At 39.2% G+C, this 26607-nt stretch overlaps 1 protein-coding gene across 4 annotated transcripts; it reads right to left on the reverse strand.

Moving 5' to 3' along the window:
• Positions 1-150: 150 nt before the first annotated feature.
• On the reverse strand, positions 151-26484 carry abcb4 (ATP-binding cassette, sub-family B (MDR/TAP), member 4; the record flags this gene model as incomplete). Of its 4 annotated transcripts, none has more annotated exons than XM_084384844.1 (28): positions 26405-26484; positions 25660-25796; positions 25239-25299; positions 24800-24968; positions 24644-24695; positions 24336-24527; positions 24080-24251; positions 22663-22787; positions 22216-22387; positions 21860-21973; positions 20064-20174; positions 19842-19967; positions 19551-19754; positions 19285-19455; positions 18985-19146; positions 18436-18603; positions 17935-18078; positions 17707-17811; positions 11143-11220; positions 10955-11038; positions 9794-9997; positions 9600-9700; positions 9355-9495; positions 7434-7590; positions 6931-7128; positions 4896-5102; positions 1228-1374; positions 151-997 (listed from the first exon to the last, which is right to left on the reverse strand). In XM_084384844.1, exons 2-28 carry the CDS (start codon positions 25719-25721, stop codon positions 800-802), a joined length of 3825 nt encoding a protein of 1274 aa, XP_084240970.1. In that variant the 5' UTR covers positions 25722-25796; positions 26405-26484. The 4 variants fall into 4 exon arrangements, with proteins under 4 accessions (XP_084240970.1, XP_084240968.1, XP_084240969.1 ...); XM_084384842.1 differs by having other exon boundaries at positions 25239-25302; XM_084384843.1 differs by having other exon boundaries at positions 25239-25302; positions 25660-25772; positions 26405-26424.
• Positions 26485-26607: the final 123 nt, after the last annotated feature.

The raw sequence follows: 26607 nt of genomic DNA on the forward strand, positions 1-26607 counted from the left end.
TACGATGGAAACACATTTACCGATTAAATCCGATCGAGGTGCAATAAAAAAACGAACTGAAATTTCGAAGAAAGTCTATGGTCTATTTCTCTATTTTACGGTATATTTTACGGTCTAGTCTCAACGTAGAATATGCAATAATGAGGTTAATGAAAAATGAAAACTTTATTGACATTTTTTTTTACATATGCGCTAGGAAAACAATGCCATAACAGGACAAAATAAAACAGTCTCATGTTAGTCTGATAAATATTAAGGCACAACACACACAGAAATCTATAAGGCAGTCAATCTTCATAATAGAAACTCTTTGGTAATCTTGTCACATGAAGAACAACAGCTGTCTTCACTAATGAGAAATCAAGGCATTGTTTTAAAAAATGCATATGATTTATGTTATGTACAGTATATATAAGTTGCTGTACATCATGTAAAAACAATCAAGTTTTAAATGTTCTGCCCTCAACGGTGTTTGTTGCATTAACTGTGCGTACAGTGTGTGACCAGTAAATGAGAGGATGGTAGTGCCTGGTAGGGTTAATACATTTTTTTGTTTTTTTTTTGTTTAATACAATTAAATCAGCAACAAGAAAGTGCTGAGTTGGATAAATGTTATGGCCTAAAACCGAAAAGTACAACATGACAAGGCACTGACAGTTATACAAAACCACATCGGCTTCCTGTAGTATATTGAAATGCCACTTAGATGAACCTAACAAATCAAATACAGGCCTACATCCACAGAGAATCTGCCTTTTCGGCTCCAGCTGCATGTACACTGCTGCTCTGCTCTTGCCCATCAGTGACCCATCTGAGAGGTGATGAGGGTGTAGTACGCCCCCTGCTGGTGGAGGAGCTGCTGATGTGTCCCCAGCTCCACCACAACCCCATTTTGAACCACAGCTATAAGGTCTGCGTTCTGGATGGTGGACAGCCGGTGGGCTACAATGATGCATGTGCGACCCTCACGCGCCTTATCCAGAGCATCCTGCACTATCTACTCACAGGACAGAGAGGGACACAAAGGGAAGTAAGCAAGAACATTATCTTCACTATTTTCAAGCAGATGTGAATCACAATTTTCCTGCAAATACAGGAACAGATTGAATACTGTCTGTATGAACAGGTGACCAAAGTCCATTCAATTCTCAAACTCATAATAGGTATTTATGGTTATAAGTAACCATAGCGATATATAACACTCAAAAGAATGACCTGTGATCGTACCTTCTCACTCTCAGTGTCCAGAGCAGATGTGGCTTCATCCAGCAGCAAGAGTTTGGGGTTGCGGAGGATGGCCCTCGCTATAGCAATACGCTGCTTCTGCCCTCCTGACAGCTGCGTACCCTTGTCACCTGCCTGCGTCTGGTATTTCTGCAACCAAAAACAAATAAATACAAAATTCACACAATAAGGTCTAGTTTATAACTGTAGACAGTCATTTAAATGTTCCTTGGTTTGTTGGTTATAAGATTAGAACATTTAGAGAGTTCTGATATCTGATATCTGCATTTGAGGGAAATGTGTTTCCATTGTAGTTTATGTGTATGTGTCTTCCTTGTGACGGATTCGGGATGAACCGCACCGTTTAATTGTATATAAAAATGCAAGAGCCAATCAGGAGAGAGGTTTGGAGGATCTTCAGAGGAAATAAACGAATAAAAGCGGAAGTGGAAGGAGCAGCGGGAGAGATATTAATGATGTGTTGAATTGCATTGAGTGTGCGAAAAGAGACTGCAGAGTCTAGTCGTGGGCAGATTTGAATCAAACAGGATTACCAGCCGCCGGGTTTGCTTTAGGAACTTTCTAGCAGAGACTACAGAGCGCTTGTTTTGTTGACGAGTACAGCGTGTTGCCTGGCACGAACGACGAAAAATTGCCGGTTCACTTCCGAGACTGTGTGCTGACTGAGCGTCTGTTCCTGCGTTACCGAAGCTGCCTGCAAAGTGTTGCTGGATCCACCCGTGGGTGTTTTACCTCGATGCGTGTTCAGGTTCAGTGGACAAAGAGGGATTATTCGTCTTTGGATGATTCGTCTCCTCACCCTGGTGATTCCTAGACTGCCGACTGACTCACTGCAAGTACTCACTAAAAACAAGCACTTCTCTGACTATAAACTCGAAGCTCCCATGCGCAGAGCCATTTGCGCCCCACACACACACACACACACACACACACTCACACCTACCTCACACACGTATACTCACTGCAAAAGCATGCTTTGTTTATTTGTGTTTTTTTGGGGGGGAGAAACTGTTGTTCTGGAACGTTTGTTTTTCTTTCTTTTGAGTAATTAAAGGTGCATTGCGCGAGAGTCTGAGTTTTCGCAGAACTACGCCCCCTCTGGCGGCAAGCGAAACTGCAACCAGAGGTGTGCACGCTCACGGACCACACGCACACGCACGCTTGCACGAGCTCGAGCTGGTCATAACCCAAGGAGCATCAGCCGCACAAATCTTTTGTTTACAATCATAATGTCTTCAGAGGTAATAAAGTTTTAAATCTGCAAGTAATTTAAAATATGTGAAAGGAAAGGCAATTGAGTAAATAACACACTTATGTGTGAGGGAAAAAATGGGGGTAGTAGAAAACTTCGTTTTTTATTCCCATCTATCTCCATGTTGAACTGTGTTATGTGTTTACTGTATCCACTTATGACTATTATTATGGAAACACGTTCATGAACAATATAAGTTATAACTTTGTAAAAGCTCAAAATTGTAATCATGATACCATACCATACACAGTCGGTCAACAAAGTACACCCAAATGTCTCAAGGTAATAAACAATCAAGTGGCACTATGACGTTACCATAAAAGCCAAACAGGCTAATCCGCCGAAGATTTGCGGGGGTTTAGCCTGTTTTATTGATCAGCTAAGTAGCATATTCCAATAGCAATACATCGTAATTAAGCAGTAATTTGCTCAAAATTTGTGTCTAAGTATCTAACTTATATATCAGCATTTTATATCACAATCATTCTGAACCTGATCACTGACAATGGTAAGTTAGTAAAACCTATTCCGATTGTACATTTATCTAGCTTACGCTAAAGCATTACACATTTTATGGATCGTCATTTATTGTCATTATTGGCCGTATCAGACATTAGAGAATGGGATATATCTTACCTTTTTATCAAGAAAAAAGCCAACTGAGGATCCCGTTTGAGCCCTAGAGCAGACCGGAGATCTCTCCATTTGTTGAAAGCCTTCCCTATGTTTACTCTCGTCTTACCCCGACGCCTGTCTGACTCCAATTTGGACCTTTTGGTTGCACTAGACAAAAGTTCTCTTTTTTTTTTATCTTACGTGGAGTTTGCGTTGGTGTTTGAAATGAACTACAAGCCGGTCTCTTAGAATCCATTTTCTACGGAGAATGGCGGCGTCGGCGCATACACAAACCTGCCAGACATATGAGCGTACCGTGAACGCGCATGACGTGACGCCCAGTCTCAGATTCCGACCCGAATCCCTCTTATTTATTTTACTGTACAGGATTATAGAGGCAATCGCAGTGATCAGAGAAGGGCTCAGTCAGCCCATCAGGCAATTGTTTAAGCATGTATGGGTTAGAAAACGGGTATTTTTAACATGAAAAGTTGCGCAATGCACCTTTAACGAACTCCCTTTTTGAACTAATAATCTCCTACAACGCACCGCATCAAAAGACTTTTGATTTGTGTGTTTGATTCGTGTATTTGCATTGATTCTCCGTGTGAAAATTTGTCTTTTCTGTTTGGATATTTGAATATTACAATTTGATTTGTTATTGAATCTATTGTGTGTGTGTGTGTGTGTGTGTGTGTGTGTGTGTGTGTGTGTGTGTGTGTGTGTGTGTGTGTGTGAACGAATTTCATTACGTAATCTAATATTGTGTAATTGGTGGATAGATTCTGGGTTAATTTATTACATTGAATTATTTTGGTGGATTTAATTCTGCCTGGCGCAGAAAGTTATTTTAAGGAATTAATTTCCAAACGAAATTAAGGGCGTGCCACCGTTACATCTTATAGGATAAAAAAAGTTTTATGTGTGGATTTTAGAATGCCGTTTTCATCCAGCGGTTTTTATATTCCAAAATTTGCATAAAAATAGGTGGATGGAAACAGCTAATTGTTCAACTTTGGAATCTGCATAATTTTTTTATATTTTATTCATTTATTTTATCAAAAATACAGAAAATAATTATATTGTGAAATATTACTACAATTTAAAAGAACTTTTTTTCTATTTTAATATATTTTAAAACAATTCCTGTGATGGAAAAGCTGAATTTTCAGTATTATCAGATAGCATACAGCATACATATCCGGGCCTCATCTGGGCCAACTATGGCACATATGGCTCAGTTCTGGCAGCGGCAAAGGTCATATGGGCCGTATCTGGCCCACAAACAGCAAGCCACAACTCACCCTAACACCGGCTTGATGTGTGTGGGGCAAATATGGCCCATTTGACCTTTGCTGCCGCCAGAACTGAGCCATATGTGCCATAGTTGGCCCATATAAGGCCTGGATATGTATTCTATTGCCACACACACTCAGGCATCACCGTCATTCCATGTGGTATGTGGGCTAGAAGAATGTGGGAGATGTGGGCCTCAACTGGGCCAGATGTCATTTGCTATCTGGGGAAATGTTGAGATGGTTGTTCTGCTTAATACTTTTGTGGAATCCATGATACAGGATTCTTTGATTTATTAGAAATTTAAAAAGAACAGTATATATATATTTATTTATTTATTTATTTATTTATTTATTTACTTTTGATCAATTTAATGCATCCTTGCTGAATAAAAATATGAATTTATTTTAAAATAAAAAAAATCTTACTAACCCCAAACGTTTGAAGGGAAGTGTATATGAGAGTGACTTCTGTGTGTTTTTTGTACCTCTGGCAGCCCCTCTATGAAGGAGTGTATGTTAGCAGCCTTAGCGGCCTGTTCGATCTCCTCCTGGCTGACTTTTCTGTTGTTGTCTCCATATGCGATGTTCTCTGCCAGGCTGCAGTCAAACAGCACAGGCTCCTGGGAAACAATGCCAATTTGAGAGCGCAGCCAATGGATGTTCAGCTGCTTGGTGTTATTTTCATCCAGCATCTGTTAACAAAGGGTAACTGTAATTAGTTTGGGCAAATAAATATGATTTATTACTGGTATAATACATTTCAACACTAGTTAGATTTTTTTTTTAGACTTGATTATATCATTGGATTTATGGTCTATTTATTTTGCTATAATATTTATTTGATCTTTTTTTTATGTAGTTATGTTCACATTTATGATAAAAATGCATGCAGTATGGTCACATTTCTTTTTGACTACCTTGGAATGTGGTTTGATCGATTGGATCACAAAACCGCATTTTTCCATCTTAAAAATATATCTAAATTACGCCATATGGAAGTATACCATATTAGCCCGGTTCTGTCAACACTGCATTGGCTCCCTATTAAACATCGCATAAATTTTAAAATATTGCTGATTACTTACAAAGCACTAAATGGTTTAGCTCCGCAGTACTTGAGCGAGCTCTTAACGCATTATAGTCCTTCACGTCTATTGCGATCTCAAAATTCCGGCCAGTTCAAAATCGACTGCTGGCGGTAGATCCTTTTCCTATTTAGCACCAAAACTTTGGAACAGTTTTCCTACCATTGTCTGGGAAGCAGACACACTCTGTCAGTTCAAAGCCAGATTAAAGTCACATCTCTTTGACCTAGCATTCACACAATACATTATAGACTTCTATAATTCAATGTTAGGCTACATAGACTAGATCAGCCGGAACCGGGAACACTTCCCATAAATCCTGATGTACTCGTTACATCATAAGAAGAATGGCATCTATGCTAATTTTAGTGTCTTTGTTTATCCCAAGGTTTTCCCACAGCCTGCCGGATCCAGGCCGCATCCAGATCTGACGAAGGACCTTCACCTGGACCCGATGACAACGCAGTGTTGAAGTGCCAACTAGTCTCTCCCAATGGAGGATCCCTTTACCACTCTACAGATAAAGCGTTGTCGGGGAAATTCGTTTTGCGTACCTACCCCGAAGTGACAAAATAAAATAAAATTCTGTATCAAAATTTATAAGGTAAGACCAGTACTTTGTTTAGGCTTGGTTTGTAGGGAATTACAAACCTGAGGACATATATTCAAACGCACATAACTACAGAACCAATTCTTAATGCGCATGTGAACGCCATCAGCGTTTCTCACAGGTTCGCGTTTAAAGTCTGTGTAGAGAGAATGGTGTCATCTTAGCAGCTCCTAATTTAATAACAAATGATCGTTGCGACGGAAGCGAATCAATCAAAACTAACTTTAGCTGAAAAATAACTTTGTTAAAGAACCGCTATAAAGCCAAAACAATCTCTGTTACCATAAATTATACGTTTATCTCTGTAAAGCTGCTTTGAAACAATCTACATTGTTAAAAGCGCTATATAAATGAGGATGACTTGACTTGACAAAAAATTAGGACCCGTTTACACTTTTAAGCGCTGTCCACTTGTGATTGAATCACCTGAAACATTGTTAATGGCATGTAAACAGGTCTGTGTTATATGACAGTCATAAGGACCTGAAGTATGCAGGTGAAAGAGAACCATCCTTTGATGTGCATGTCTGGGTTTCCTTTTTCTGGCCTGCCGTATTGGTTATAAGTTACCTTATCATTGACCTTGAGAGAGGTAATAATTGAGAGAGAATTTTGACTTTTGTGTATTTAGTGTGAGTGTACTGTATAACAGTGTATGTGCATGAGTGACATTCCGCTGAGCTGGATCAGTGATTAGAGACCGTAAAGCTACATGTCAATTGAGGTACCTGGGAAAAGAGCTTAACAAATCAATAAATGTCATTATATAAAATGTGCAAAAAAAAGAGGCCTCTGAGCTACTTGTCCGTCTGTGTTTTCACCTACCACTTTGCCTTGCTGAGGGTCATAAAATCTCTCCAGTAGCTGGATGGTAGTGCTCTTGCCACAGCCACTGCTGCCCACCAGGGCGAGAGTTTGCCCCTTCTTCACCCGGAGCCTGAGCCCCTGTAGCACTGGTACATCCGGCCGGGACGGATAGTTAAAACGCACATCTTCAAAACCCACATTCCCTTCAAATTTATCCTGCAGAAATCACAGGAAACAGCCACATTAGTGCACACGTGTATATACTAGTCTTGACATGACTCAGGATATTTACAGTGGGCAGAGTCCAGCTCTGTCTGAGTGCTTATCAGATAAGGATGGAGCTGCAGAACCGATTAATGATTAATTTCCAGGACTGATGCCTGGTACAGTTAATCATGACAGGCTTCTAGGAACTCTGAGATCTTGCCTAGAGGTAAGACTCACTATAGTTTAAAACATTTTTATCTCTTGTTGGGAATACTGTATATCCTGGTGTTCATATTTATGTACGAAAGGAATACCGGCTTGTCTCCATTCTCTGAGGCGTTGTCAATGGCTGGGACTCTGTTGATGAGCATCAGTACATGAGAAGCAGACATCTTGGCCTTGGCGTAGTTTGGAGTGAAGGAGTTTGCCTCTCCAACAGCCATTGCTCCATACACAATAGCTGAGATCACACTGAAAGACAGAAACAGATATATTACCCATGGTTATTATCGTTAACTAAAACAATTTAAAAAACACGTTAAAAACAAAATAAACGTTAACTGAAATAAAAAAAAAACATATATAAAAAAACTATTTTGTTTCAGCTATTTGCCAAGACAACATTTTCTTTTAGTTTTAACTTGAAGTACTAAAATAACTAAAACTAATAAATAAAAACTGTATAGACGTATTTAAAACAACAACAACAACAAAACGACTAAAACATCCAGGATTTGGACAATGAAACTGAAACACTGGCCAATATAGTGTTGGAGGTTTCACGCCTATATATGTGCGGCCTGGTGGCCAAACTTGACTGATTTTACGTTACATCAGTAATGTACTCAGAGCAGAGAGTGAAAGTTGAATTAGCAGAGTGTGTCTGTACATAAAATATGTACAGAGCCTGTACAGAAATACTAAAATCCACACAACATATTGGGAGACCAATCAGAGTTCAAAAGAGGACAAATTGTTTGTGTGCATCTCGCTGGCTCATCTGTGACAAGGACAGCAAGTCTTTGTGGTGTATCGAGAGCTACGGTATCCAAGGTAGTAACTGTCGACTCGAGAGGAAAATGTCTGAAAAGGATGTCCAGGTACTAACCAGGATTGTATCCAAAAAAACATAAAACCACAGCTGCCCAACTCACTGAAGGATTAAATTTGCACCTCAACTCTCCTGTTTCCACCAAAACTATAGTCAATATTCATGGTCGGGCTGCTATAGCCAAACCTTTGGTCTGTGGACAATGTGAGACATGTTTTGTTCTCTGATGAGTCCACCTTCACTGTCTTTTCCACATCCGTAGGAGTTACGGTGTGGAGCAGCCCCAAAGCGGCTTAATGCCCGGACAGTTGCTACCCAGAGTGAAGCACGGGGGTGGTTCAGTGGATCAGTGATGGTTTGGGCTGCAATATCATGGCATTCCCTATACTGTGCTTGATGCGAACGTCACTGCCAAGGACTACCGAACCATTCTGGAGGACCATGTGCACCTAATGGTTTAGACATTGTACCTTAAAGGGGGTGACATGTATCAGCACGATAAGGCACCAATACACACAGCAAGACTTGTGACAGCAATAAAGCTTACTAAACAAAAAAATATATATATACAAATTACAGTATTAAGTGAATGAAAATACTGATGTTTTCCCAACTCATTATTCCAGTTATTATCAGTCAGATTACATTGCATATATGATGTATATGTGTAGCCCATTTCATCATCTATATAAGTTCTCTTAATAACTGATTGATTAAATAACAGTGTTTACCCATAGCCTCAGATTCTAAGTTTTAATTATCACCCTGTTTGAAAGGCCTCTTTTTAGATAACATGAATCTTCTTGAATCTTCTATCTGCAAACGTAATGGATCACCAGCCTCATCCGTATGTTGTCTCAGTTGACCATCTACATTCATGGCACATCTGGTTAGTTTTTTTTACTTTTCTTTCAATAATCATTAATTGACAATGTAGAAATCAGCAGACTCTGGACCTTCCAGTCCACTCCCACCAGACACCTGTACTTCAGTGTGTTGTAGCTTGAGTGTGGACATATTGCCCATGTGTCTCTACTACCTGATCTCACTCACATTTGAACTATCTGTGACAGACATGCAAAACTACTCTGCATCATGTTAATACTACTGTGGGGTCTTTTCCTCACATATTCCTCAGTCTGCTGTAAGTGGGTCTAATAACAGTCATGTATCGAGCCACTTACAGGAAGACGCCCTCGAAGCTCATCATCTTCTGTTCAATGAGCCAAGAGCCGAACTTGAAACAGCCAGCATAGGCAAAATAGATCATCGCTTGAGAGAAAGAGAACGTCAGGCCGAAAACATGTGCTTTTTTCTTAGCGTTTCTAGGGAAATCAGACAAACATCAATTATCTCACAAGCTCATTTTGAATCCTAACAGATATATAACAGACATTTACAGAATTATTATTAGTCAATTTAAACATACTTGTAGGGCACAACTAAGTTCTCTTCATACAGACTCTCAAACTTGCTTTCCCTGGTCAACGAAACCACAGTGCGGATATTCTCAATGGCTTCTGTTGCAATCTTAATGGGAAAAATACATTGTGGACAACAAAGTGAAATAAGACAGTTGATTTAAGTTGAGCCACATTAAAAGTATACGCATTAAATGTTCACCTTCCCAGCATGCTCAAGCTCTTTCTTGTCTTTTAGAGCATGTCCTGCCAGTAACTTCATCTGGATGGCTCCAGCCACAGCCATGATTGGCACAATGGAGAGAATGAGGAGGGTCAACTGCCAGCCATACACAAATGAGATGATAATGGAGGTGCCCAGGTTGGCCACATTCTGTGCCAGTGTTCCCATTCTCACTCCAGTTGCCTGTGGGAAATAAAGTCATGGTGCCGTTTGAGATAAGCTGCTGTGTTAAACTGCTCTTACAATTTGAATTAATAGTAAACAAAACATTTCATTTAAATTTCAACAATTATACAATTACTTTTTTTATTTAATGACCAATATTTTACTTAATTTGTACACCATAAAAAAGTACAATTGTGGTCATGTTGTTAAAGCACACCAAACGGAAATTAAATTGATCTTATTTTCACAAAAATACAGTAAAAGCGTAAGTAAACAGAGAATATCACCAATAGTTATTAGAGCTGTAATCGGGCCTTAAAAGTTCGGCCCGAAAAGGCCCGAGCCCGACAGAGTTTGGCCCGAGCCCGACAAGTACATTTTGATTGACAGCTTTTTAAAAGCCCGAACCCGTTTACTGTCCAAAAGGCCGTCTATCAGCAGTGATAAGAGTGTCGGAGAATAGCGCGGACACGCGCTTCACACCGCGAGCCGGCACACGCACCACTCGGTGGAAAAGGGAGAGAAAGAAAAAAAGAGACGCACGCACACAGCACCTTTGTCTTTCGTAAAAAAAAGGAGTAATTTATACATTTTTTAACATCATTTATTCATGACTAACGGAGGCTAGAGGCCACTTGGAAGTTGGAACAAAGAAATAAAATAAGTCCTCCAGAGACCAGCCTCCATTTCACCTCCTCAAGATCCATTTTCAAGCTAATCTAAACACATCACCTGACCGCTCATTTACCACGCAACCCGAAGCGCGAGCCCGAGCCCGTGTAAAATAATAGAAATTAAGACCGAACCCGACCAAACCCGTCGGGTCCCGTCGGGTCCCATCGGGTTCGGGCAAAGATCTTCAGCTCTAATAGTTATGAACTTCTTTGTTACTGAACATGGGTATCAATTTAGGAGATTGGCACAAAGTTCTATGTAGGACTATGTGTTACTCTTTGTAGATAGATTGAGACTTACGCCCTGCACTTGAGCTGTATCTGCAGCCAGCCTGGTGGTCAGCGAACCCACACTGTTCTTAGTGTCATCAAACCAGCTCAGGTCCTAAAATACACAGACAGGTGTTGTTCTACTCTCCATCAACAGACATTCATGAATAGGTTCTTTGGGGTTGACCCATGACTGGTCTATGTCAATTATCATCTCACCTGTCTCATCATGGCATTGAAAGCTTTAAACCTCAGTCGCATGGTCAGAAGCTCACCAGCTTTCCCAAAACTGTAACCCTAAAAGAAATTAAAATATTGAAAAGAAAAAGAAGAGTGAAAATTACACCATAATGAGACCATTTAGACCAGTGATTTTTTAAATTGATTTTTTAAATCAGTGATTTAGACTCAACATTTTTTGGAGCAGCGCCCCCTATCCATTATCCAGGTCCCTTACCGCCCCCCACCATTTATTATTAAATCCGTAACTTTTTGTATTTAAAATGTACAACATTTATGAAATGAACGAGTCCATCATGAATCCATTTTCCAAACCGTGTTTTTGTCCTATCCTGAATCACTAAGGTGCACCTATAATAAGTGTTTATATTGGGACTATTTTAAGGGCCGCTCCGCTTTCTCCTTGTTTCCATTTTAAAACGGGTGAATCTCCAGTTGTCACTAGTGATTGTTGTTTGAACCTTTCTGGATCAGCCATCAAATTGATAAGTTTAATTATATCAAGTGCTGTGAGAAAAGGCTATAAATCTCCGCCTCCACCAGTACCACTGGAATTAAAAACATTATTACAAGCTTACCGTTTTGAATTGAGCTAAGGCAAGCAGATAGTTTTGAACACTGGCTGGTTATGTATTTGCTCAAAAAAATATTTTTAATAATTTTTAACACAAAAAAGTTACGGACAACAGCTTTAAATGTTTGATTATTCATGTTAAATGTAAAAATGTTGAATAAAATAGAACAATAAATTAATAAATAGTAGGCCTTTATTAAAAATAAATAGACATATAAGACTGTTTATTCACATGTTTAAACCAAATAAATTTTAAAATTTGTCACCGGGGTGAATGGGAACATGATTTACTGAAAAAAGTGTTTCTTAAGTCAGTACTTTTTTAATGGCTTGTCAACTTTCCATTCCTCTGCATGAATCTAGTCAGTGCTGAATTCTAGCCACCACCTGATTGTTGTCAGTGTGAAACTACCTTTTTGAGCATGTGAATGCTGATTCTAGTCAGTGCTTGAGCACTGGTATATGACTGGAAAAATAATAGAGTCGTTGCAAAAGAAACGATACATAGCTTACATGTCGCATTAAACTGGCAGATTTTAGAATGTCATAGGCAATTATTTTGCAAGTAATTACATGTTTAATCTTGTCTTGCCTGGATCTTTGGTGTAAACTCGCGAACACCTGAACACCCCCCTTTCAAAAATCTTGCTTCCAACTGGCTTGAGAGCCACTAGACCAAGACATAACATTGTTTCTTAAAAGCCTTTTTTATATATTGCCATGCCATTTAACTAATACAACATACATGCAATGTGTTTGATATTTTCTTTAAAGGTAAAAACTGATGTCAGGATAATTTTTATTACACTACAGTTCAAAAGTTTTGGATGTTTTAGAAATAAGTGTCTTATTTGATCAAAAATACAGTAAAACTAATATTGTGAAATACATTTGCAGATTAAAATAACAGTTTTGTTTTTAATACATTTTAAAAATGTAATTTATTCCTGTGGTGGCATAGCTGAATTTTCAGCATCATTACTCCAGTCTTCAGTGTCACATGATCCTTCAGAAATAATTCTAATATGCTGATTTGGTGCATAAAAAGCAATGTTGAATTATCAAAATTATCAATGTTGAAAACGTACTCGGTTACCTAATGTAACCTCGGTTCTCTCTAGAAGAGGGAACGAGTACTGCGTAAGTTGCTTACGCTACGGGAAAGTTGTATTTTCTCGAGATCTGAAGCCAAAAAATGATCCTTAATTTTGTATTTATTGTCAACGCAGTGCGGCAGCCAGCAGACCATAGCAGGCTGTATAAGCGTGCTCATTGGCTGTCCTGCGGCAACTGCAGCAGCCTATCGGTGAGCCCTGCGTGACGGTGAGTCATGCCTCTAGTGGAATGGGCTCTGATGCCCATAGGACACTGCAGGTGTTTTGACGCATAAGCTGCTGCGATAGCGTCCACTATCCATCTGGATAGGCTATGTTTCGAGGCGGCGAGACCCTAGGTGCGTCCGCCAAATGAAACAAAGAGCTGCTCAGAACGCCTGAAGGCGGCGGAGCGCGTGATGTAAACTCTCAGCGCCCTGACGGGGCATAGGAGGTTATCACTGTCCTCGCTATCGAATGCTGGCAGAGCCGATAGGGAGATGATCTGCGCCCTAAAGGGAGTGCCAATCGCCTTGGAGACGTAACCGTGTGTCGGTTTGAGGATGACTTTAGAGTCATTTGGTCCGAACTCGAGACATGCGGGGCTAACAGATAGCGCGTGTAGATCCCCCACACGTTTTACTGAAGACAGGGCTATCAGAAAACGGTCTTGAGCGAGAGGTATTTCAGATCCACGGATTCTAACGGTTCAAAGGGAAACGCTTTCAGGGCCTCTAGGACCAAAGAAAGATCCGAGGGGGGCCGCAGGGGGTTCATCCTCCTGGCTCCTCTAAGGAAGCGGATGATGAGCTCGTTCCTTCCTATCGCACGGCTGTGCGTCGACTCTGCGAACGCTGCAATAGCCGCAACGTACACTTTGAGCGTGGAAGGGGACCTGCCCTTGTCCAACAGCTCTTGAAGGAAGGAAAGCACCCACGAAACCCCACACGTGCGTGGATCCAGGCTCTTTGTAGCGCACCATTTGGAGAACACTGACCATTTAGACCCGTAGAGTCTTCTCGTAGAAGGAGCTCTAGACTGCGTGATCGTGTTCACGACCCCTTCTGGCAAAGCAACGGGTATCCGTTGATTATCCACGCATGCAGAGACCAGCGCTCTGGATGGGGATGCCAAATTGATCCACCGGCTTGGGAGAGAAGGGATCGGCCATGGGGCTACGTGCGACAGCCTCACCAGCTCTGGGAACCAGGTTTGGTTCTCCCATCGCGGGGCTACGAGGAGCACTGAGTGGCGCGTTTCCCTGATCTTCTTGATTACCTGTAGTAACAGTGAGATCGGCGGGAAAGTGTACAGCGGGCAGCCGGGCCAGGTTTGGGCCAGCGCGTCCTCGCTCTTCGAGAGGAATCTCGGGCAATGAGGGTTGTCTTTTGACGCAAAAAGGTCGACTTCCGCTTTGCCGAAAAGGCGCCACAGTGACTGGATTGTCTGAGGGTGCAGAGACCATTCTCCCGGGGGAATGTTGTCTCTGGACAGTCTGTCTGGGCCGACATTCGTGTGGCCCGATACGTGCGCGGCTCTCAGCGAGCGCAACGAGTGATGAGCCCACACGAGAAGGCGTTCTGTCAGTTTGCAGAGATTCCTGGATCTGACACCGCCCTGGTGGTTCACGTAGAACACCACGGACATGTTGTCCGAACGGACTAGAACATGGTGGCCCCGTATGTGTGGGAGGAAACGTTTGAGCGTGTTCTCGACCGCTATCATCTCCAAACAGTTTATATGGAGGCATTTCTCCTGGTCTGACCACAGCAATTGCCACGCAATTTTGTCTAGCTTACATCTGACAATTTTGGGTTCAAACACGCCCTGCCTGCACACAACACATATTTAACAGTAAATGTGAAAAATACTGTTCGATAGAACTGCTTACTGCGTGCTTCCTCGGCGATGAATCCACATTTGCGGCAATCCAACACGAAAATGCATGCAGCAAATCCTTTCACAATATTGTTTTCTTCAGATATCTCCAAATTTCTCCCACACAATGGACTTGATTTTTGATAACGTATTGTCGACAACTTTACAATCTCCTAGTCCTAGCTATTCTTTTCTCCAACTCTTCAGCATCCATCTCGCCGACTGCAAGCAGATCGCGCGCGCGGTTATGACGTTTTTTTTTTTCAAAGTGAAAGTAGGTATAGAGACAGACTCCTGAGAGGGCGTGGGCACAAATAAACTGATGTGGATTTTAAATTATTTTATCAACTTGAAATACAGGCATATTTTTGTAAGTGTGTTCCTAAAAATATGCATATATATTTTTACGTTTGCACGTGATTGTTTTAAACCCGTGTTTAAACCCGTGTTTAAACCCGTGTTTCCTCCGTGTCCGACCCGACCCGCACCCGTATCCGACACAGTTGGATATTTCTCACCCGTTTGAGCAAAATTTGCGGGTCACCCGTCGGGTACCTGCGGGTACCCGAACCCGTGCAGGTCTCTACGGCGAACACACACAGCAGAAAAAGGATATATGACGCCGGATAGCGTAGCAGGCACGGATGACTGAAGGCGGCAAAGACAACCAACTTCCTCAGACGCTGTCCTAAGCTTGCTGGTCGTTTGTTTCAACGGCGGCGGCTTCTCTCAGAGTCCAGCGATGCGTAGAGCTTCGCTGAAGACATGAAAACCAGAGTTTCAGCCTGTGAGCCCTTCTTTTATACACGCTAGCCACACCCATTCTGGCGGGCTGAGGCGCGTGGAGGGCGCGACGTCACGCAGGGCTCACCGATAGGCTGCTGCAGTTGCCGCAGGACAGCCAATGAGCACGCTTATACAGCCTGCTATGGTCTGCTGGCTGCCGCACTGCGTTGACAATAAATACAAAATTAAGGATAATTTTTTGGCTTCAGATCTCGAGAAAAGACAACTTTCCCATAGCGTAAGCAACTTACGAAATATGAGAGAACCTCTCGTAAGAGAACTGTTGTGCTGCTTAATATTTTATATGAAGCTGATCCTTTTTTACAGGACTCTTTATTGTTGAGGAAAAAAGAACAGTAAATAGTTTTAAATATAAAGCTTTTGCAACATATATTAATAATATATATTATAATACACTTAAAAAACTATTTTTAGTACATATAAATTTACCTTTTCTAATAATTTCTGTTCTTTTTACTCGACAAAAGTTAAATGTAATCATTCAGCATTTCAAATCTTTAGCATTGGTAGTTTGAAGAAGCAAATAATTGACAGCTATGTCTGCTGCTATTCATTGGCGTAGACAAAGTGGTATTTCACAAAAGTCATCAGCTTTTAGATAAGAAAGATCACAAGAACTTTTTACCTTCTCCATCTCTGACCTTTGAATTGAATAATGTATTAAAGGCACACTATGCAAGATTTGTACCTATTTGTATATATTAGCTTCAAAATCATTTTGATGGTAAATGAACTCGTAGTAGGGCGAATCATCCCGATAGCAAAGCGGGGGAGGGGGACGCCGCACGAAAACCAGCAATGCAGGTTTGAGAGGTGGCACCCCGCCAAATCTCGCGAGAATCACGACTTGCTTTACAGCACGACGTCACATACATCAACAACACATGAAGCAGCCTCTATGGAAGACACTTGCATGCATTTCAGACGTGAATCATGGTAGAGTCAACGAAGAAAATTAAGAAAGCGCAGTTGGAAGAGTCAAGGAAAAGAAACGACGGCTCTGCTTGAGTGGTATTTACGACAGTAACGTTAAATACAAGAACTCCACAGTGACTCTAGGGGTCGCTGTTTGAGAAAAACGGAAACTGCATAGTGTGCCTTTAAAGGTACAATATGTAAGATTTTTGTAATAAAATATCCAAAAATCACTTGCACAGTGTGATATATTTCCTGCAGTTGTGTAATTACAATATCCCAAAAGTTCCCAAAGATTTTTAATTCAGAGAAATTCCAATTTTAAATAATAGCTTGTCCATGGTCATTGTCAATGACGTAATATCCGCGTTATCCCTGGTTTCCGCTCGTACTGCCATAGTAACCATGGCGACAGACGTGGACAACTTGTTACGTCTAGCGGCACGCTGTTGTTGTTTCGTTCAAACATTATGGACCATGGCAAGCAGACTTTGGGACAAAAGGAGAACTAAAACGAGGATCAATATCAGCGTGGCGTTTTCGAGATGCCAAGAGCTCCACATCCGCAACTAATTTCGACTTGACAGAGACGCCACTCTTGCATGTACTTTATTAGACAGGTGAGCAAATGTACATAAAACTAATCAATGTTATATAGCTCAACATGATGAAATGTTAGAATATGATCAGTATGTTATTCTAATGTTGATCTAGCTTACTGCTAGTCTCATACAGATAAACTAACACATAGAATAACATTATAACTTTCAACTCACTCAAATGCAGTTTAGTGTGATAGTGTAGACCAAGTGAAACAGCGCTGTGTTACCTCAAGTTTAATTCGCCAAATAAACTGACCTGTGTGAGTAGTAATTCTGCACTTGCGGGTAGTTCGGTAGAATGAAATGTCCTAATTCCTTTATATCCGCGGGACTCGTGTGTGGCGCTGATATCTGTCTCTAATTAGTAATCGTGCCATGCTTTATACCACAGTCATGTTAAAAACATCAATGTATTCACTCATCCATAAACATTATTAGATCCACTACGACAAGTTCCATAATTCCGCTTATGCGTCATCAATCTACTCCTTTGTTATTGTAAGAGGTTAGCGACCCCTAGCGGCAAAAATATTACATATTGTAGCTTTAAGATGGCACCCAAGAAATGTATTATATAGGGTGTCTTAGGCAAGTTCTACAATTTTCATTTTGTGTGAAAGTTGGTTAAAGTTCATTGTGTGTATTCAAATGTAAATATTAACACAAAACAAACCTGTAAGAACAGAGTGAAAAGGGACACAACCCCAATGCCAGCAAACAGCAGAGAGTAGAGTTCAGACCTCTGCCTTACCAAATTCTGATCTGTCTCAGCAAACACCTACAGAAGAAAGAGGAAAGAAAGAAGAGTTGGGCCATAAATGTATGAGGAGTAATGTCTCAATATTGTTAACTGTCAATAATGGTAATTATTATTGATATTTCATTTTCTTGTACAACATACAGCAATGATTTTAGAGAAAATGACTGCAAATGCGGGCTGCATGCCTCCGTTGATGGTGGCACATAAAACTCCAACCACCATGTACGGCCATTCCGGTTTATTCAGTTTCAGGACTTTCAGGAAGGAAATGTCTGGAACCTTTTCCTACAGAGAAGTAGTAAAATACAAAATACAAAAAAAAAAAACATGAAAAAAAGTATGTAAAATAATTACAATCAAATCAAATGAATAATTTCAATTGAATCTTTATCGTAATTTGAAGTTCTTTATAAAGGAAAGAAAAAAAGATTTAATTTATGAAGATGACACTCACAGCGAAATATATGAGCAGCATATCTACATAATGTCCAGACAGATAGATTTATGGAACTTTTTTAAACTATCCCATTTTGGTTTGATTTGAATTGAATTGGATGTATAAAAATAAAGCTATTAAAAGGAATTAAATTGATGAATTAATTGATAAATGTAGGCAATTATAGTATAGCCTCAGTTTCTTACTTCCTCTATCTGTTTCTCTTCATCCTGCTGATCTTTTTCTGAGCCACTTCTGGATTTCTGTCTGAAGAGTGTGCGATCATTTAGAGAGGTAACTGAAGGACTCTTCTCATCCATAGTCATCTCCTCTTGCTCTTTGTCCTCCTCTGTGTCCTCTGAGCTCTTAAACATCTGTGATGTAAATACAGGAACTCAAATTGGACCCAATTTACATTCTGAACACATTTACCTGTGTTATCATGCATCAGTATGTTATCGGGAACAGAAGATCAAGTTATGACATTTTGATTAAAAATGACAGACTCAGTGTGATGTTAATGCCGTTTCATGTTTAAAATAGGCTTTTTTAACCTTTAATGTAAGAACAGTAGGAGGAGAGAGGAAACACTGGGAGAAGAGAGGGGGAACAGGACCCGGAAAGGACTTGAACTCAGGGTGCAGCTACACCATATGTAAGAGTGCTGCCACAAAGCTCCAGTGTTTCAACGGCAACGGGCTTCAGTTGCATATGGAGCTCAAGTGTGTACATGTGTTGTACTATGGGTTACTAACCTGCATAGTAACAAGAGTATGGTAGATTCCCTTTCTCTCCATCAGTTCGTCATGTGTGCCCAGTTCTGCTATTTCACCATTCTGGAATCCAGCGATGACATCAGCGTTCCGAATAGTGGACAGCCGGTGAGCCACTATAATGGTGGTTCTGCCCAGCCTCACCTTTTCAGATGTAAAAAAAAAAGAGAGAGATATATATATATATACGTATATATATATATATATATATATATATACACACACACACAAAATTGTCAGTGTATTTCCAGACTTTTCTGGACTGCTATATTTTTTTATTACCTTATCTAACGCTGCTTGCACGATGGTCTCACTCTCGGCATCCAGAGCAGACGTAGCCTCATCAAGAAGGAGGATTTTTGGATTGCGCACAAGTGCTCGTGCAATAGCAATACGCTGCTTTTGTCCACCACTCATCTGGGTGCCCCTGTCTCCAACCAGCGTCTCAAATTTCTGAGATATTGGTCAGAGCATACCTGATCAATCTTTGTTATCAGATCAAATGATCACCTTACACATAAGAATTATTTTGCAACATCTTATCCTACATCAGGGAGCTTCATGATGAAGTCGTAGGCATTGGCTTCGCGCGCAGCCTGCTCAATCTCCTCTTGGGTGACATCTTGGCGACCATAGCGGATGTTTTCTGAGATGGTGGTGGCAAACAGCACTGGCTCCTGACTAACTACCCCAATCAGTTCTCTCAGATTTCGAACGTTCAGAGAGCGAATATCATGACCGTCAATAGTCACCTGATGAGTTAGAGGAAAAGAAAAAAGTTTGGATGAAGGACAGAAAGTTCAAAAAGTTCATACCTCTCAGCCTCTCTTTCTACTTACCGTTCCTTCTTGTGGGTCATAGAAGCGTTGTAGCAGCTGGACTGTTGTGCTTTTCCCACACCCACTGCTGCCCACCAAAGCAATGGTCTGTCCACTCATGACTTTAAGATTCATTCCATTCAGGACCTACACAGCCAAAAGAGAGCCACAGCTAGAGTCATTTCATTCTGTCAAGTTATTTTGTTCAAGTTAATTTTTTTTTAAATCATTTGATGTTCCTACTTTAACATCCTGTCGTGATGGATATGTGAAGTGAATGTTTTTGAACTCTATGTTTCCTTTTACAACATCAAGTTTGTAACCTTCCTCTGAGAAACTGTTAATGTTGGGTTCCTGTTGGTGAAAAAAAAAGGATTGTGAGATTTAAAATACAAATTCCAGTAAGGGATAGAGGTAAATTCACAATCAAACCCCATTCAGAGTAATAGACGTCAATAACACACTAATTGCTCTACACAAGAGAAAAATTATTCCCCGTGGTCTTCTATTCATTGCATCTCAGCAGGGTACCACCTCTGATCCTGAGACCTGGCCATATTTCATGCTGCTAAAACAATGAGGGGAAGTTATGCAACTTGGCTCTGGATTATTTGTGCGCACATTTTTGTCTCTGGATTTTATCTCAAAGCGGTTGTCTGCTTACCGTGTGTGTGGTGTTTGTTTAAACTTGACCATCTTAGTCTAAATAAAAGACAAGTTTAGTGCTGTGTGTATGTGTTTTGATTGTCCAGGATTTTCCTTCTTGGAAAAATGGACAGGAGTTAAATATAAAACAGTTCTGATGTTCTGTCATGTTCAAATGTTCAAAACACTAAAGTGAGCAAAATGAACTTCTGATGAAAAATGAATTTCTGAAGGAGAAAGGAGACGTAGATTTACTGTACTTTCACATGGGTGGGATTGGCTGAATGATCTACAAGACAGGACAGGACAGGACAGCTTAAAGGATATAAAAATGGCCAGAATACATCTGGAGCTATAGCACAATAAAGTCAGGAAACAATACAACAAGCTTTAAAAGCCAGGTTTCCCAACATTTCGACAAATGGATTTTCCACAACTTTTCCAGGGAATCATGATAGCATAAGTATCTTTAAATTCATTGGCTGCAAAGAAATGGCAGCAAATTTGTATGGCAGGTATCAATTCTTGAAATTAATAAATGTAAACATTTGTAACTTACTTATTTACACTACCCTTCAAAAGTTGGGGGTTAGTAAGATTTTTTTTTTTCTGTAGATGTGAAAGTAAAGACATTTATAATGTTACAAAATATTTCTATTTCAAATAAATGCTGGTCTTTTAAACGTTCTATTCATCAAAGAACCCAGAAGTGTGTCTTGAGCATCAAATCAACATATTAGAATGATTTCATAAGGAGCATACGACAGTACTGGCCATTGAAAATTCAGCTTTGCCATCAAAGGAATAAATTACATTTTAAAATAGAAAAACAGAAAAAAGTTATTTTAACTTGTAATAATATTTTACAGTATTACTGTTTTCACTGTATTTTTAGGAGAGACTTCTTTCAAAAACATTATAAAACCTTACGGACCACAAACTTTTTAACAGTAACGTACAAAAATGGTAAAGTATTTGTGTACAAAATGGCCTCAGATATGAATGTGGCTCATGAACATGGGAGCTCCATTTATACCATCTTATTCTTGGCCTCAAGCCTTTTAAAAGACATGGATGGATATATTGTGTTATGACAATTACTGTAGGAGAATTCAATCTGAACAAGACATGAAACGTCAATAAGAGTTTAGAAGCTATAAAAATGCAGTGCTATTTCTTTTAAAAAGGGGAAGTGTTAGGTTTAGATGGGAGGAACATTCAGAGTTCAGGTTTAAAGTTTTATTTTTACTCCTTAAAATATTAATATCCTGTCTAACACCCCAGGAAGCAATTATATTATGGAACTGCATTGAGGAAAAAACTATTTTCTTCCAACATTATGAATTATAATATCCTGAAAGAATTTATGATTAGCTAACAATGAGTTCACTCACATGATCAATGATCTGGAAAACTTTGTGGGCGGCCCCTCTTGCACTAGAGAAGGACTGGATGTTAGGAGACGTTTGACCAATGCCGAAAGCTCCAATTAGGACGGAGAAGAAAACCTGAAATAGAGGAACAGAAAATGCACTCGTGAAACAGACTCATGCATATTTAACAATCTGCTTTAAGTTCCCATAAAGAAAACATAACCACTTGCTATTTATGATGTAATCGTTTTTTTTTTTTTTTTATCATACAATATCTGACATATGATCGAATTCTGGACCAATGTGACTGTGGGCTTTAAATAGAAGACCAAAGAGTTTCTTAAGTAATGTGTTTGACATAACCTGCTGTGACTCACCGTTAAAAGTATACCGACATCATACTCTTTAGCCAGGATGAGAGTGCTGCCATACCAAAAGGCCAATGCATAGGACATATAGATCATGAAGAATGTGAAGCCCATAGCAATGTTCACAGTGATGGCCTTCTTTATGCCAACGTTCTTGGCATCCTCTAAGTTTTTGTGATACCTTTGAAAAACAGATAAAAAGGCACATATTTATTATCCGGATGCAAAAAACGTATGATGATCACACTGAATAGAAAATTCCCCACAATCTTCCCCATAATTTTTCCTATTCACGTTTTGGGACAAAAATAGACTAAAAATGAATAGATAAAATGAAACTTTTAGGACCAAACCATAAAGTTTGGCAGGTGAGCTGGTTTAGGTTAAATTTAAATTGTTTTAGGATAAATGAGAGTTCATGTCTGACATTCTAAACAGGATGATTTTCAAAAACACCTCTGTATCTCTTTCTTTTGTCCACCAAAGGCAAAGACAGTTCTGATGGCTGACAGCACTTCCTCAGCCACTGCTCCAGCCTTGGCATAGGCCGTCTGCTCCTTCGACGTGAATGATGTCATCACCTAATGAGACAGGGATAAATTGTTGTTTTTTCATTGATTTAAAATAATATTATTAACCATTTTATTTTTAGCCCATCAACTTTATCTCTCTTTGTGACAATCACATACTTCCATGACATAATTTTTAAGCCATACATTTTGTTTTGTGTGTATATAGCCTATATATATACAGTGCAATGCATAAGTGAATACACCCATGCTAAAGTTGACTAAAAAGAGGAATAAAAAATCATATTTTGGAAATTGAACTTAATGCCTTAATTAAAAAAATTAGGAAAAATCCAACCTTTAAGGACACCAATTTTCTTTGTGAATGAATAATGTATCGTAAATAAATAAATGTTCTTCCTTAAAATACATGGTGCATAAGTGAGTACACCCCTATGTTAAATTCCCATAGAGGCAGGCAGATTTTTATTTTTAAGTATTTAAAAAAAAAAAAAAGTAGGATACTATGCATCCTGATAAAGTTCCCTTGGCCTTTGGAATTAAAATAGCCCCACATCATCACATAGCCTTCACCATACCTAGAGATTGGCATGGGGTACTTTCCATAAGATCATCTCTCAATGCAAATCAAACTAGCTTTTAGGCTAACTGAAATAAAATCATGCCAATCTCTAGGTATGGTGAAGGCTATGTGATGATGTGGGGCTATTTTAATTCCAAAGGCCAAGGGAACTTTATCAGGATGCATAGTATCCTAAAAAAAAATACTTAAAAATACTTAAAAATAAAAATCTGCCTGCCTCTATGGGAATTTAACATAGGGGTGTACTCACTTATGCACCATGTATTTTAAGGAAGAACATTTATTTATTTATGATACATTATTCATTCACAAAGAAAATTGGTGTCCTTAAAGGTTGGATTTTTCCTAATTTTTTAAATTATGGCATTAAGTTCAATTTCCAAAATATGATTTTTTATTCCTCTTTTTAGTCAACTTTAGCATGGGTGTATTCACTTATGCATAGCACTGTATATATAATGTTTTTGAAAGATGTCTCTTTTGCTCACCAAGGCTGCATTTATTGGATCAAAAATGCAGTAAAAACAGTAAGAATGTAAAATAATATTACAATTTTAAATAACTATTTTAACATATTTAAAATTTAATTTATTCTTGTGATGGCATTTGAAATTTAAATTCAGTATTTGAAATAGAATCAAATAAATGCTGTTTATAATTCCTCTCTCTCTCTCTCTCTCTAATAAATGTACTTCAACATGAGTCATTGTGATTGTGTTGAGGGGTACCATGTGGGTCTCTATGTTCCTTATCATCCCACCTTTGCGATCATAGCGGCTGAGATCCCGAGTAAAGGGCTAACAGCGAGGATGACGAGGGTCAGTTTCCAGCCTTTGACAAAGCCAATGATGATGCCAACAAAAAAGGTGGTGAGATTCTGAAGCAGCATGCCAAGCTTATCTCCAATGCCTTCATTTATTTTGTAAACATCACTGGAGAGGAAAAAAAGAAGAGTGGTATATATATGCCATTGTGTGTGTAATATCTAGGCAAATGACTTTTATTGCATGTCATACTCTGTGAGGCGTGTGTTGAGCTGTCCTGTCTCATTGACATCAAACCAGCCAATCTCTTGTTTCATGATAGAGTGGAAGAACTTCTGTCTAAGTCTCTTCACCTGACGTCCTGCTGCAAGAGTCCAAAAGGCCACCTGCATATATGCCGCAAACAAGACTACAAATCCCATGATGCTGTAGTATACAGCATACCTGAGAAGGAGAAACACGACTATCAGACACTTAGAAAGACTTTTATATTACTTAAATTAAAACATGAAATATGAAGGAAAATGGCAGTGTTCCAATACAAAGCACATTGGTCTTACCTTGTCATCTGCTCCCCCAAAGTCTCATTACTGGTCTGTGGGAGGGTGAAGTCTAGAGATTAAAAGACTGCATGTTATTGTTAGTTTTTATAAAAACCTCACAGATTCCCTTTGTAACAACATTACAGTGATGAGACATACAAATTATACACTCACTGGGTGGAAGGGTGGTATTCTTTAAATTCTCTAATAGTTCATTTTCCGCAAAGCTGTTTGTCATTTCTCCAAATACAATAACCATGAGAGGAAGTACTGCCCCATTGGCCATGGACATGATTGTGCCAAGCAGCATCAGAAAAATATCTACACCATCTGCGTAACGAAACTGACAAAAGGAAACACTTCTTTGAGAACAAGTTATTCTTTGAGTGAAAATTAAATTAAATAACAAAAATTAAACAATTACATAATCAAACAAAATTAATTATCCATGCATTTTTAAGGCTTATGCAGTTCAATTGTATTGTTTGGTTGTGGTTACATATTTAGTCTTGAGTATTCAAAATGTATTTAAAATGTTTTAATGTATATGATAGTGACATTATTATTGATTTCACAAATAATAATTATTATAATAATAAAATATTCCACTCACTATCTCTAATGGTCCCACCATCTCCATCTTTTCTTTCTCCTCTTCCTTTCCATTTTTCTCACTACTGGAAGAAAAAAACACAATTAAGGTTTAAGAATTAAAAAAGTAAACAATAAAATAAAAAACGAATTAAATTAAATTAAATTTGAAATGATATGCAGCATGTAACTAGTTACCACAGGTACCACAGATGACCTAGTTACAACTAGGTCGTTTTTTTTTTTTTTTTTTTTTTTTTTTTTGCAGTTACTAGTTAACTTTTTTGACTACATAAATGATCTAGCCTACCTCTTACGTGAGAAGATATACTACGCCAGGACATGAGCCATAAACCATGATTACAGCTCAAACAAATGTATTTGTAAGAACAAATGGCTGTTGAAACATCAACAAAACATCAACGTAACCTTAAAACATTTACCTTCCATCTCCATTTTCCTCCTTCTTGCCATTTGACAGTTTCCGTTTGGACTTCTTGCCCATTTTATCTCCGATGTTGATATTCCGGGTAAGTGTTAATCTTAAGTGAATGGTCTGGATGGGGCAGGTGGTTTTATGCTGTGTTATATAAAAACACACTATGACACACTGCGCAATTACAGACAATAAAAACTGTAGCATTTTGAGTTGACAGATTGAATATTAAACCTGGTAGCATACACAGATGATTCCCTCCTATCCCTTCAACAGCATTACACAAACAATTCGCTTAAATTTTAACTTCAAGGCGTTATAATTGCCTAAGGGGTCAGAGAACTGAAATTCTAAATTTCGTCGGTCCCACACTGAAACGCGCGCTTTTAAACATTCAAAGTTGGGGAGCATTGACGAGCCTATAAATTACTCATGTTGCTTTAAATGCTGTCGCTTTAAATAACGTTTACGGCCCTTAAAAACGTGATTATCAGAATGTCTCAAATATCATAGGTAAAATCATAAAATTGATTTATAATCTTATTGCGATAGTATAGCCTACGTTATTCACATTGGAAGCTTTCAAACTGTTTGTCATTTTTGTTGAATCTTTTTTATGACAGTGGTGGATAATACCGAGTCACCACAGGTAGTAGTTTAAAATAACGGTAGTCGTGACTACTATTTTGTCCGAAAACGACAGTTACTATGTTAAATTCGAGGATATGTTGAGCATAATGAAAGATACATACCGCTCAGACGCTGTCGTCCCTGCCTACTGTCCCACCACCACTGGTGCTCTGCTGAGGCGCGAGAGCGCAGAGAGGACCTTTTGCTAGAGCGCAGTTGCGCGCCCGTTTATACAGCCTTGAGTTTATTATGTTACTGCGCATTACATCATTTACAACCTCCATGTCTCATGGATGTCCTCCCTAAGATGCTTTAATGATTGAAA

Source organism: Rutilus rutilus (genome assembly GCF_951802725.1).
Source record: "Rutilus rutilus genome assembly, chromosome: 17".
In the NCBI taxonomy this organism is placed as follows: Eukaryota; Metazoa; Chordata; class Actinopteri; order Cypriniformes; family Leuciscidae; genus Rutilus; species Rutilus rutilus.